We start from the raw sequence: 14,227 nt of genomic DNA, 5'->3' as shown, positions 1-14,227 counted from the left end.
TCGTTGGCCTCGCGTAAACGTGCCACCCCTATTTTCAACGTGGTTATGTCCCGCTTGAATCTAAAGCTTCCGATTTGCCTGAAGACTTAAAGGGCAATTTACATGACATTACAATTCAGAAAAGTTAGAGAGACTCACAAGACCCAAGACAACTGTACTGATCGCTGACGGCCTGTCCCGAAACTTGGATGGTTTCCGTTGCCCAGTCAATCACGTTGCCATGGTGATTACAGAACGCCGCCCAGTCCGCTCCTACCTCAGCTGGAGACAGCACGCGGTCCCAGAGGTTCACCTGGGACAGTTCTCCGATGAACGCTTGATTGGCGGCGAATCCTCCCCCAACTGTGTCTTGGTCCTGTGCGAGGATGAACGTGCCGCCGCTGCGCACCTTTCCTCCGACATGGAGCCCCGAGCCGGTAGTCATCAGCACGCCGTCAGCGTACACCTGCCAAGCGCCGTCATTGCTGCGCCAGGTAACACATATGGCGTGCCGCGCGCCATCCCACACAGGCAGGGTACCCATGACAGCCGTCTCACCTTGTACATACAACTGGATCGGAACAAGATTGGCAACATAAAAAGATGTTGCCATGGCGACGGTGGTCTCTGTTAATGTTTTTGCTTTTAGCCCACATGCAAATAAGGACCTCGCATAAATCATATCATTTGATCACCTTCTCTACCCAAATAACACAAGTTGTCCAATGTATGAAAATCTTGTTTTCACAAAAAAAGATATCGTACCATTTCTTCATAAATTATGTAAATGAGGCCCTCATATGCAAGATTTGTGTCTAATAGTGGCCACATTTACTTAACTTCCAAATGGTGCAAAAATGAAATCCCCATCATTTACCACTATGGATTTATAGTATTTTGTCATTAATTATGCAAACTAAGTATTAATTTTCATAATTGATATCTATCGATATTTATCTCTTTCTCAGTTACATATGTCATGTGTTTGAGAGTCCTATAATGGAATGCAGCTGATTTATAAACTTTCCTCATTAATTATGCAAATCAGATATGGATTACCATAATTGGCATATGATTATGTAGATCATCACTTAAGCTATCTACAAACCAAAAATTATGATGATCCGTCAGCCCCTTCTTGCGTTATTTTCTTTCAAAGTTTGAGTCAAAATCAGCTCCTGCAGTTCCAAAAAAGCCGCTAGGGGTTCTAAATCTACAGGACATGTTTTCCCAACAAAGAGCTATCCACCACTAAAAAATCATGACCATAGCATGTTCAGAAGACGAGATTTGAGAAGTGAAAGTTCCCCTAGAAAGTCGCTAGGGGGCTCAAAATCCAATCATTTCAAGGTCTCCCACAGACCTACCCACCTACAAAATATTAAGACAATACATCGAGGCATTCTTGAGTTATCGGCCCATGGACTTTCACATTCCTGTACAATTCCTAGAATTCTTGCAAACTGCAAACAATATAGTACCAATTTGGCTCGCCCCTGAGGCGTCGCCAAAAATATATATCGAAGACATGAACGGTTATAAGGGCATTTGGCACTTCAGGCAATGATACGTCGACTAGACTATTACATTGGTGTATGGTAAAGAAATACAAGTCTTTATCTCCACCTGACCGGTGCATATTGTAAAAGGCTAATCTGCAATTAAGCGATCGATTGGTTGGTGAGAAATATGCCAGAGCTGTAATACCGAACATGACTGTAAACTTACTTCCAAACCGTTCCCTCCTCTATCGAAGAGAAGAAGCTCGTTGTGCTCTTGATTCACAGCGTAGCTGACCAAACCTGCATCACTACTGGAGCTCATGTCGGTGCGCATGTGCAGACAGAGAGTAAAGCTCGTTAAGTCCCGAGACAGTGACGTCCCCAGCCTGGCGTAGTTACTGGTGCTGCGTGGACCGGGGAAGGTTATCCTCTTTTGGTCGCCTGATGGACATAAAAAGCCAACAGTGTCAAAGTTTGGACTTCAGCAGACCGCGTGCAGATGCTGCCAGGAGAGAAGCAAGCGGAATACGGCACCATTTCCGTGTCAAAAAATCGATGTCGAAAAAGGTACCTTTGATAAACGTCTACGACTCTGGCTAGCTCGTGCGATTTTGGCACCGTGAAGATCTGCTTTGAGATTAGCTAAAACAGGATCAAACGGGGAACCTTCACTTTGTTACCATCGCCAGAAAGGTCATGTTTTGGGGGCTGTATCCGTGTGTCTATGTACATTATAAAGTGCGCACCCAACGTTGGTGTGTGTGCAGAACCAAAGTAGGTCTGTCGGCCACGGTAGTACCTAACTTTCTGTGCTACTGCAGCGATCATCTCGCCACTGGTTAAGGTAATCGTGGACGTGATGTGTGAGGACGGAACAGTCTTCGTGGAGTAGTTTTCTATATTACTTTACATAACAAGTTCACCACATACCAATGGGAAATTGACATGTTTCTCCCTCGTAGCCATCGTCACAGGCGCAGGTGTAGTTGTCTGCACCGCTGATGCAGGTCCCATTGACGCACGGGTTGGGCTGGCAATAATCCACAGCTGTCAAAGACATGGGGAAAATTGGACTTTCATAATTATACGTTGCCGTTGAAAATAGTAGCCGCAATAAAGGTGGTTAGTTGTCCTATTTCAAAAGACACTGCAACAAAATTGTACATGAATTTGCAACTCGAAAAGCAGCATTTGCGAGCAAATACAGCATATTTCACCCATATCCCTCCCCATGCCATTGGCATCATTCGACCTGATGAAGGGACCGTCCATTGTAGAGCGGAGGGGTGTAAGCCTTGCGAACTCTGTGTACACACCGCTGCCAAACTTGCTGTGTCGACGCGCTGCCAAACTTGCGGTGTCGATGCACCTAAAGTAGGTGTGCGCGCGCCCAAACTAGGTGTGTGTTGCTCATTGTTCCTGTCGGCCGCGGCGTATTTGAGTCTCATCTCGGGCACATTATTAAAGAACCCACTACACTAGCTAGTACTTATCGAAAAGAGTAGGGGGGCTTCCTTGTGTGAGTGGATCAAACCTTACAGTCATATGGCCGCGCCTGTATCGATGTACTGGGTCACAAGAACACTGAAAGGCTGACATTACAGACGCTCGAGATTTAGCTCCGCCTATTGTAACCTCCTCGCAATGTATTCAGCCCGAAGAGAGAGTGGTTGACGGTTTACCCAGTTAGAATGAATGAATGAATGAATGAATGAATGAATGAATGAATGAATGAATGAATGAAAGACCTTTATTGCACGTTTATGCTCTGATGAGCTAAGTACAGGTCATGGAGACAAGTAGAAGTATAGTTACAGTGATAACAAAATGTGCTATCTAACTACATCTAAAGACTAATTAATACCGCTATGTACTGGTTCAATTTCTTCTCGGTTCTTAAGGCAGTTGTAGGTGTATGAGCATACAGGGTTTGTGAGATATGGCTTGTCTAGTTTCATAAGGAATGCATATTTTTCTAAGCTATCTAGATAACGAAAACTAGGAAACAATAGTAATGAAACTAATGTGCATAATCAATTAGGAAAATCTACCAAGCCATTGTTTTCCATTTGTCTTTTGTTTAGGGTTATATCTGTAATAGCTGAGAGAAAAGTAAAAGTTTAATATAATGAGTCTGACCATCTTCTATCTCACAGACGTAGCGCCACTGACTGAGGCAGCCTGCATCTGCCCACTTGTCTCGCCGTTCCCCCTCTTTATCGCCGAAGACGATGTGCGAACAGTTGCGTTCCCATTGGTTTGGCTCCCCGGATGCCCAGCTCGTAAAAGCGCCTAGTGCGGTGCCCCTGCCATCTTTCCATACTCCTGTAGTCTTCATTATACCAAGCCAGAACTGACTGCCACTATATAGTGAATACAGAGGCACATGATAGTAGTTTGTTATTTTTTTCTTCTAGAAGTTCTAATCATGATCTGCTGACTATGATTCATGAATTCAACAGATGAATACAGAGGACAGAGTAACAATGATGCCCAAACCCTGTATAATTGCCACCTAACCTGCTGACGCAGTTCTTGAGGAACACCAGGTTCCGTTGTTCCTCTTCGTTCCGTGGTATCGCCACGATGCCGCCTCGTCGTCTGCATTCTTCCTGTGCGCCGATATAGGTCCTCGTGTCCTCAGCGGCGGAGTACGTCTTACCACTGGGTAGTACCAGACTGTTGTTCTGCGGGCAGGATGTTTCTAAGATAATGTCAAGAACCAGTATTTCTGAACCAATACGGTATGACAAACCAACAAGAGTATTGATGATACAGTATCAGTTAGTCGAGACTAACAACCACAAATACTTAGGAGTCACGCTTAATAATCAGCTCTCCTGGTCCCAACTTGTTTAACATACTACTTGTAAGGCAAATAGATCACTAGGTTTTGTGAAACGTAATCTCTATAACTGCCCTAAAGCAGTTAAGATGAATGCATACACAAGCCTTGTAAGGCCTCACCTAGAGTACTCCAGTGCTGCCTGGGACCCTCACCACAAAGAGCATATTTCTAAGCTAGAATCCGTCCAGAAAAGAGCGACTAGATTTGTCACAAACTCATATTACACTTCTGATAGTACTACTAAACTTGTTCCCGATTTGGGGTGGGATACTTTAAAGGATAGGACAGCTAGTAGACTTACAGTTCTGCAAAAGGCAAGACACCATAAGAAAGCCCTACCGGTCAAAGCTTATCTGTCACCTGCACCGCGCCACTCGTGACACTCAAATCAAAATTCATATAAGAGTCTGCCATTTCACAAAGACTGTTATAGATACTCTTATTACCCTCGCACTGTGAGAGACTGGAATTCATTGCCTCAAGAAGTCACGGAGATAGCTGACCCTCCCAAGTTCAAGGAGGCGGTGCTACTGCACCTCAGAGGACAATAACAGCGCAGCGCACTCCCCTGGGCGCTTTACCCCAACAAGAGGGGTGTTGCCCAGTACCAAATCAAGATCAAGATATGCTACAGGCGATGGTCCACTTTGCTAAAGCCCCTGTCACACTGTTGAATAGAATTGGTCAGCCTTAAAGAATAAGATACATGACCCTATAGCGTCATACGTACCGTCCAAGACCACGTCGAAGCGCAATCATCTCCCCTAGATGACCTCTGAATCGAGGCGTAAGGCCAGGAGAAAGCACCGTATGTACAAGAAAGCGAAGAAGTCCAAGAACCCAGAGCACCGCGAACGCTTTCGTCAGGTGAAAAAGGAGACTGCACGGGATCTCAAGCGCGCCAGGTCCCATTACATAAACAGTTCCATCAAAGAAGGGCTAGATGGAGGGAGCCAGAAGTCAGAAGTATATTAAAGCCCAACGCCAAGACTTAATTGGTGTCCCACCCCTCAAGCACAAAGGAAAACGTTCTCGGAGGCAAAGGATAAAGCATATATCCTACGTAAAGAGTCAAGTCTGTCTTTGTATCAGAGGTTAGCAACTATGTCCCTTGAATGGGTCCTTCACACCCAGTCATCTCTGACCTGACTGTGCACCCTGCTAGCGTGTTTAAACTCCTGAATGCCTTCAAGCCACACAACCCGTCTGGCCCAGACGGGTTCCCAAATTGCGTCCGGTCCTCAAGGAGCTGGCTGGCGAGCTAGCCCCCGGACTTGCAGCGCTCTTTAACCAGTCACTGCATCATGGATGTGTCCCTGAAGACTGGACTGAGGCCATGGTAACCCCCGTCTTCAAAAAGGGCGGAGTACATGACCCGGGCAACTACATACAGACCAGTTTCGCTGACTTGTGTAATTTCTAAACTCATGGAACATGTGCAAACACATTCTCAGCCATCTTTAGAAAAACACCTTCTCACAGCATTTCAGCATGGATCCCAAGTTATCCTGCAGAGAGACCTCATTGCAATACAGGATTGGGCAACTACCTGGGGCATGAAATTCAACCCCAAGAAATGTAACACCATGTCCATTACGCGAAATAATAAGAATCCCCTCACCACGATGTACGAGATGTGCGAGGAGTTACCCCAACAGACAGGAGAGGCCAAGTATCTCGGTGTCACATTAAACCTCAAACACCCGAACCTATTTTTGCGACTAAAATGGCTGAACGGGGTCAAAAATGACCCCGTTCGGGTGTTTGAGGGTTAAGCCATGGCTTGATATGGTCAGCTCATGTTAACTCAACAGTTAAACGAGCCAACCACACACTTAATCAGTTCTCAGTACTACAGTAGGAATCTCTGCTTCTGCCCTCGACAAGTCCGCCAGACTGCATACTTCAGCCTTGTCCGCTCGTCTATGGAATATGCGGCAGTCATCTGGGATCCTTTTAGGCAAAAGGACATCGATGCACTGGATATGGTCAACAGACCTGCTGCCCGCTTCGTGACCAGTAACTATAACTACAGACGACAAGATGTCAGCGTTACAGTGCTCCTTCGGGACCTGAAATGGCCGTCACTCCAGATAAGACGTCAGGACGCACGTCTGGTGATGAAGTACAAAATCACAAACGGTCTACGCCCATAAGTACAGAACCCTTCAACCCAAGTGTTAAAAGACACTGAAACAAAATTGTACATGAATTTGCAACTGGAAAACAACATTTGCGAGTAAATACAGCATATTTCACCCATATCCCTCCCCATGCAAAGATGGCCTGTTCCAAAGTCACACCCCAGCGAAACTGAAGGAGAAGGACCAGGTCTTCCAAATAACCCGCTCGAGTATTGAGAGTATTGAGTATGTGTTGATTCATAAAAACGAATTTTTTACAAATCAACCATGCATATTTCATAATGGACAATACAGAAACACTAGACCACATTATTACCTTCATAACAAATGAAGGGTAATTTTTTCGTAAGCATTCACGTGTACATCTTTGTGTGTGTATGTATGTGTGTACGTATGTGTTTGTGTATGTATGTGTGTGCGTGTATATGTGTGTGTGTCTATTTGTCGGTCTGCAAAGACAATAACTTGGGAAGGTCTGAATGTAAGTAAATAGGTGTTGATAAGACCTCCAAATGATAAGATTTTGCCTTCCTAGCGACTTGTCATGGTATTACAGCGGACATTCCGATTTTGATATCTCGCATTCTAGTGACAAGCTGTGGTCACGTTTTTAAAAATATTGTATACAGCTCTTGTGCTCGGAAAGAAGTGGCATAAGTTTGAGCCTTTCCTTGAATTTTAGGTGCGTTTTTGTTAAAATCTTGGAAAGACGATAATCCAAGAAGGGGTTGACGGATAGTGATGATATTGGATATGTACGTAGCTTACAGAGATGTACACAATGAAATCCGAATTATGCAAAATGGGATAAGATCGTTCATCGTGTAGCGTAATGCCGGTGGGTTATAGCGCTTGGCCAATAACAAAGAGGTGCCGGGTTCGATTCCCCGATGTCCTGATGTTGTGCCCATGTGAAAGGCATACGACTTTCCTCATTTTGCTCAGGTGAAAATGAGTACCTGATATTTGAAAGGGAATTCCTAAGATAGGACGTTAAATGGAGATCCTGCGTTAGAGGTAAAGCTACGGCCACATACACTGTGTAATCGATCCACTGAAAGATTCCCGAGAATCGTACACTAACGTGTACTCGGTCCACTGAAAGATTCCCGAGAATCGTACACTAACGTGTAATCGATCCACTGAAAGATTCCCGAGAATCGTACACTAACGTGTACTCGGTCCACTGAAAGATTCCCGAGAATCGTACACTTAATCATATTACTGGTAAAGAAATTCAAATATTCAAAATATTTCTGTACTGGTTTTCATAGGACCATTATCAAACCATGCAGAATTGCTGAGATAACTGTAAGAAAGTTACAGAATCCAAGGAGGTTTCTATCAGATAAGGTTCCTTGGATAATCAAGACAATACTATCTAAAACTTCCAGGTTTTGGAAAATCAACCTTGTTCAAATTTTCAAATCAACCCTGTCAATGAAGTGTCAGTGTATCTAATTCTATCTACATTTCCAACTTGAAAATGCCTTTCCCACATTAGCTTTGGTAATTGTGTGTCTAGAAACATGACTTGTAATTTTGGTGTCTACTTGTAGAAACCAGTATAGACTAGGGCTCTGTAGAACTGTACACATCTTAAACTGCCAGCCAATGTCTCAAACTGATTAACAAATAATTGTTGTCATTACCTTATTTCTGGGCTAACTGTCCTTCTTGATGTGTAGCCATATTTCAATTTCTGATACCTGTTGTTACTTCAAACATAAGTTGAAGAGTACCTTGTACTTGGTAAACTGTCTCAGACAGGCCTCCACTGATACTGAAGCCTATAGTTTACATCATCCAGCCTTTATATAGTTTTACTGTGTTTTTTTTCATTACGCCGTGTTACATGTTGTTCAATGTTCAAAGGGAATCGTAGCACGGCAACGTCACGATATCATAAACGTCCCTATCATACCATCGCATAGTACATATTTACGCTTATGTGTACGATATTTACCACTTTACCAATAAGAAAGAGTGATCGAATCGCATACCTTCAGTTAGCTGACAGATGAATGGCTTGGAGATGTCGCATGGTCTTGGATCCCATGTGGACGTAGACCAAGAATATCCAACGCAACCGGTGCCGTCATAGCCGGCCTCGGTGGCCCAGAAGTCGGATGACGTCAGGATTTGGCCATCTTCAAATACCCACTGGCCGTCTTCGTTGGCGTCGGTCAGCCCAAGCCAGCGACCATTGACTACTGGCTCTAGACTGGCGAGAAAAGCGTTCGTTGCATTGTCCTTCGGCATGGCCAAAATCCCTCCGTCGGCTTCACATGCCTGTCTGGCCTCATCGCGGGTTATCTTCTCCGTAAAGCTCTTGTAGCAAACTCCGCTAAAATTAACGTAGCCTGCCACTGGGCAATCTGGTGAGTGAGAAAATGTGATTTTTTTTATCTCCATGAAAAATGGAGATATAGTTTTGGGTGTGTCTGTTTGTCTGTCTGTTTGTTTGTGTTTCCGCACCGTTCCAGTCAGCATAACTCAAGAGCCTCTTGATGGATTACAATGATGTTTGGTATGTGGGCAGGTGTTGTGAAGCCGAAATTCAAGGTCGATTTTTTATTTGATTCATTTTTTTTAAAATCTGGAGGTTTTGCCCCCATGACCTGTCTTTGCATGTTTATGGTACCGTTCCCGTGTGGCAGAATCCACAATGATGCAAATGACTTCCACATTTACATAATCTATATGGATAATGATGCTCACCTTTAAGTAACTTACACAAGTATGAAATCCCCATCAGTTGGAATTGTGGCATTTTCGTGCTTATTATACAAATTAGGCCATTATCAGCATAACATGGTATCTGTTAATGTTCCACCTGACGTAAGTTATTATCATTATACATTATACAGTCCAAAAGCGTAGACATTTCGGTTATTCCATACAAGGAAAGAAGGCTCGACCGCACCTCAAACGGTTACGAAAGTAAGCTTTCAACGTTATCTATCCTCTATCAACTCAAGATGCACGAAATGTTGAATACTGACCAACATCCAATTCAAGTTGTTCACTAGCCTCCGAGGAATCAGTGGATAGCTGGCAGCCGTTACCGGGACAGGAAAAACGGTAGGAGAGCCCAGTATAAGCGTTGTAGACGTCAATCTGGAAAGAACAATGTCTATTATATATTATCAACCTCTACATTAGTGTCTAAGTAAATGGATAAGAGTGGACTGAATACTTCCAGTACTTTAAATTATCATAACTTACCCAGTCTAGTTTGAGCCAGTCGCTCCCTGAAGTAGTCAGTTGAAGCCGCGTAGGATCACCAAAATTGGAAGCGATAAAGGTCCGAGTGTACTCAGTCCTTTGATGTTGATTGTGTGGGGGAAAAAGGCAACGATGGATTTATAAGTAGAAAAGAACACTCAGAGCTATAGAGTAGCAGGTGTGACTGGGACATGCCTCTGCGTATCTGCGTAAATTCTTGCCATAACACAGGCTTTCATGCAACTCTTCGAATCTTATCAGACTCTCTACATTTTTTTGTGCATAAGAAAGGCGCAACCTCATCAACACTACAGCCATGTACTTATATAGAGAGAATACAATACGATGTATTCGGTAAGATGTATTCAGCCCGGCCTCGTACCAGCCCGGCCTCGGGTTGGAGTGCCCGACGACCGAAGGGCGGTCCGACCCGCGGACGGGCTGGGACCGAGGCTGATACGGAATGCACCGTGTTGCATTATTCTTATGTCATACCCACCCAAGCAAACACACATTTGAATGCAAAATGCGCCAGAAGTTGCCCAAAAATTGTAAGAGCATCGATTCCAACATCCAAATCCGGCGTTCGAAATTTCGACAGCAGCGCTAGCGCGATCCTGCTTGCGATGGGGCCGTTACCTCGGGTAGTACAGAATAAACGGTGTAGGATATCTACTCACCCGACTGCTGTGAGCCCGGATACCGTCGTTGTCGCACAGGCATCGTCACAAACGTCAGAGAAAATTTTTACTGTCAACGAATCAGTAGTCCCAGAATGGTCAGAATCACTCGTTGAAATCGTCAGCCCGTGACTCAAAGCTGTTAGAGGAAACAACAACTAATTTTTACTTCATTACTTGTTATAACCAACACATCACTTGTCAGTAAACAAACTAGGTAATTCTAACCACATTCCAGTTACATGTATTTTAGTCCATATTGACATAGTCGACCTGTGCTTACAGTAAAGCCGTGTATATACGCATACACGACTTTATGTTCTTATGCTATGATATAGCAGCATGTGTATCACTAGAAAATAGCGCATAAAGCCCTCCCCTCCAATTAAACTAGCGTGTCCTATGTACATGGCATGACAATGTAAACACAGTTAGAACACGATGCACCATCGTAACTCTTCACATTTTTTGGACCTTCCCCCATCCCAAACATGTGTATTGTAATTATACCCTACATACCAATAGGAATTCCACACGTTTCTCCCTCGAAGCCATCGTCACAGACGCAGGTGTAGTTGTCTGCACCGCTGATGCAGGTCCCGTTGACGCACGGGTCGGGCTGGCAATAACCTCCAGCTGGCATAAACATGGGGAAAATCGAGCTTTTGTAATTGAACCTTGCTGTTGTTAAAAGTATCAGCCGGAGAAGAAGGTGAAATGCCCCGGATCAGAAGATACTGCAACAATCTAACTAATACGAATATAGATGATTTTTAAAAAATGATAACGCAACATCGATTAAATCTCGTAAAACCACAATTGATGGAATTCTATCATTAAGTCAGATAAGAAACAGGCGTGCAAATCTTAGTTATATGCTTGACATTATAAAGGGACAACCAAAACGAACTTGTTAGCAAACACATGCATGTCAGTGAGCTTTGTCTTCTCAAAGCCTACCCACCTACCAAACATCATTATGATCTATCCATTTTAATTGTATGAGGGTGGATTCCATTCCAAGCTACCCTGAACACGGCGGTGGGTATTGCATCAGCGCCAGGGGCTAAGCCGCCAACATATGAGATCGCAGTTTTCACTTCTGGAAGTGATATTTTGAAATTGTGCCAAAAACATAACGTTATTAACACTTTTTAGTCGCAATCCTTAAGGTGTGTAATCATTATAGCACATACCTAGCTGACAGACGAATCCCCTGGCGGTGTTGCACGATGCATCATTCCACTCGTTCCCGGGACGGATAACGGCACAGTCTTCGTCACCGCCAGCATCATTCGGCTCACCGGGGTACCAGTTGTTGTAGTCGGATGACCCCAGGGTTTGTCCGTCTTCAAATACAAACTGACCTTCGTTGTTGGCGTCATTCAGCCCAATCCAACGATCTCCACCTCCTGCCAGATCGTGGATGAAATTGTTGATCGTGATGTCCTTCGGCATGGCCAACAGTCCCCCGTCTGCGGCACAGGTCTGCCTGGCCTCATCGTACGCCATCTCCTCCGCAAAGTCCTTGTAGCAAACACCGTCAAAAGGAACGTAGCCTGCTACTAAACATTCTGTAGATAAAGGAAGCGAAGGTAGGCGGCTTTGTAGAATATATATATAGAATATATAGTATATGTGTTATTGAAAAAGGTGGCTCTTTCAAGATGACGGCTCCGGCCTGACCATGTCGATGTCAGCTGGAACAAAAACCTGTAATGTTACTTAGAGGCCTGTCACACCGTAACTAAGCTCACTAAGCGAGAGAAACTGTTTTAGACTGCGCACGTAGAATCTGAGGGTTTGTGTAAGCTGCAATAGAAAGAGTTTCTGCTCCAGTAAGAGGGGGTTCTGAGTCCGACGTTTCGCCGAGAACAGTACTAGTGCCTCCCTCTCCTACGAGGCAGCCGAGGGCTAGAGTACCTACCAAACGCAGGCATCCAACACTCAGCAATAAATTAAACATGATGTAAGTTCACGTCTATTCTCTGCTCCAAGTCGACTGGTGGAAACCAAAATGTAAAACTTTATGTTTAAGATATTGCACAACTGTCTACCGACAAAATGTGGCTGTACAAAAGGAAAATAGGTGAATCAGGACTATGCCTACACTGTAACACGGACCAAACAATAATGCACCTGTGGTATCATTGTAAGTATGCACAACGGAACTGGGCAGACTTTTTTGAGTGGAGGAATAGTGACGACGGTTAGAAAGGAAACGACATTAAGTTAGACCCACTTGACTTATTAGTATATGGCACTTTAAATTAGTCAGTCAGACTGTAACGCTACGTATCCGAGATTAAGTTTTACTTGCCCAAAATGAACCTAAATGATGTACTTCACTTCTCCTCATTTGAAGAATGTAAGGCTAGATTCAATCTCTGAGACTTTGATTAATTCTTACAGGCCCATTGTTCTAAGACGCATTTTTCAGAAAGCCTACGAAAAGAGAGCGACTGAAGGAAATAGGATGGAGTGTGTATGCATTTTAACAAGGCCCTCAAGTAGAATGTCTTTATCAATTGTTTTACACGACTCGTATTTAAAGGTTCATCAAAAAGATTTGGCTTCGAAAGCCTTTTATTCATCAATATAATATTTGTACATTACTAGTTGTATGTGTCATATTGTATGTACCTTTGTATGGTTGTCAATGAAGAATTTTTAAAAAACTTAGATGGCAGTTTAAACTTCTGGAAGTGATATTTTGAAATTGTGCCACAAATTAAACATAACGCTATAAATACTTTGTAGTCGCAATCGTGCAGATGTGCAATCATTATAGCACATACCTAGCTGGCAGATGAATCCCTTGGCGTTGCTGCACGGTGCATCATTCCACTCGTGCCCAGAACCAAAGATATTGGCGCAGTCTTCAACACCGCCAGCATCGTTCGGCTCACCGGGGTACCAGTTGTTGTAGTCGGATGACTCCAGGGTTTGTCCGTCTTCGAATACAAACTGACCTTCGTTGTTGGCGTCATTCAGCCCAATCCAACGATCTCCACCTCCTGCCAGATCGTGGATGAAATTGTTGATCGTGATGTCCTTCGGCATGGCCAACAGTCCCCCGTCTGCGGCACAGGTCTGCCTGGCCTCATCGTACGCCATCTCCTCCGCAAAGTCCTTGTAGCAAACGCCGCTAAAACGAACGTAGCCTGCTACCAAACACTCTGTAGAAAAAGGAAACGAAATTAGTTCTGATGTTTTTGACAGTATAAATCCGCTATAGCATCATGGAACTAATTGAATTGGAAGGTCTTGGTGGATAAGGACATGTTCCAAATTGCGCAACGACCGGCTATATTTCAACGTTGAAAACAACTTGGTCAGTGACAAACGGCTAGGAGTAATGATTGCCTTGAATAAAATCATTTTAAAGACAAGCATCTACAAAATGTACCTAAAGGATCTTAGGTCCCAAAAGGTCAAAAGGTTGAACCTCACTCCCTGTCTTCAATTTCATACTATCGCCTGTTGCCCTCCTTAACTATGGGAGTCAATGGGAAAATGCTGTTTGTTTCAAGAATTATGGATTTTCATGATGGCTTATGTCGGTAGCTCATTTGTTAAGAAAAGACGCACATAATCAAATGCAAAGTTAGTTTTGTATAATAAAGGTAAGAATTAGTAGATACATCAAATTAGAAAAAGGAAACATACGTCGAAATGCACCGAAATTTATTTGCCCAGTGGGTTCAGTTTGATTGAATTTAAAATCTATCATAGTATACTACGTACGTCACAGTGTGTCGTTACAAGCTAAAGCGTTTTAGGAAGTCTTGAGATTTTACCCTCTCTAATAATCTTTATTAAGTGTATTTAGCTCACAGAATTGAA

The 14,227-nt window shown here is 43.7% G+C and overlaps 1 protein-coding gene across 1 annotated transcript in view; it reads right to left on the bottom strand.

The window, feature by feature from the left end:
- The window catches only part of LOC136437246 (uncharacterized), a 67,723-nt gene that overhangs the window by 42,256 nt on the left and 11,240 nt on the right, over window positions 1-14,227 (bottom strand). Inside the window, exons 8-19 of the mRNA XM_066431727.1 lie at window positions 13,180-13,560; window positions 11,578-11,955; window positions 10,901-11,017; window positions 10,382-10,520; window positions 9,702-9,798; window positions 9,479-9,593; window positions 8,477-8,851; window positions 4,002-4,185; window positions 3,621-3,844; window positions 2,412-2,528; window positions 1,708-1,922; window positions 139-550 (exon numbers count right to left, since the gene is read on the bottom strand). Of these exons, the coding sequence (XP_066287824.1) occupies window positions 139-550; window positions 1,708-1,922; window positions 2,412-2,528; window positions 3,621-3,844; window positions 4,002-4,185; window positions 8,477-8,851; window positions 9,479-9,593; window positions 9,702-9,798; window positions 10,382-10,520; window positions 10,901-11,017; window positions 11,578-11,955; window positions 13,180-13,560 (2,754 nt within the window). The remainder of the gene's footprint in view (window positions 1-138; window positions 551-1,707; window positions 1,923-2,411; window positions 2,529-3,620; window positions 3,845-4,001; window positions 4,186-8,476; window positions 8,852-9,478; window positions 9,594-9,701; window positions 9,799-10,381; window positions 10,521-10,900; window positions 11,018-11,577; window positions 11,956-13,179; window positions 13,561-14,227) is intronic.

Source organism: Branchiostoma lanceolatum, chromosome 6 (assembly GCF_035083965.1).
Source record: "Branchiostoma lanceolatum isolate klBraLanc5 chromosome 6, klBraLanc5.hap2, whole genome shotgun sequence".
NCBI lineage: Eukaryota > Metazoa > Chordata > Leptocardii > Amphioxiformes > Branchiostomatidae > Branchiostoma > Branchiostoma lanceolatum.
The sequence above is the reverse complement of the archived record's forward strand: the minus strand, read 5'-3'. Positions and strand labels throughout refer to the sequence as shown.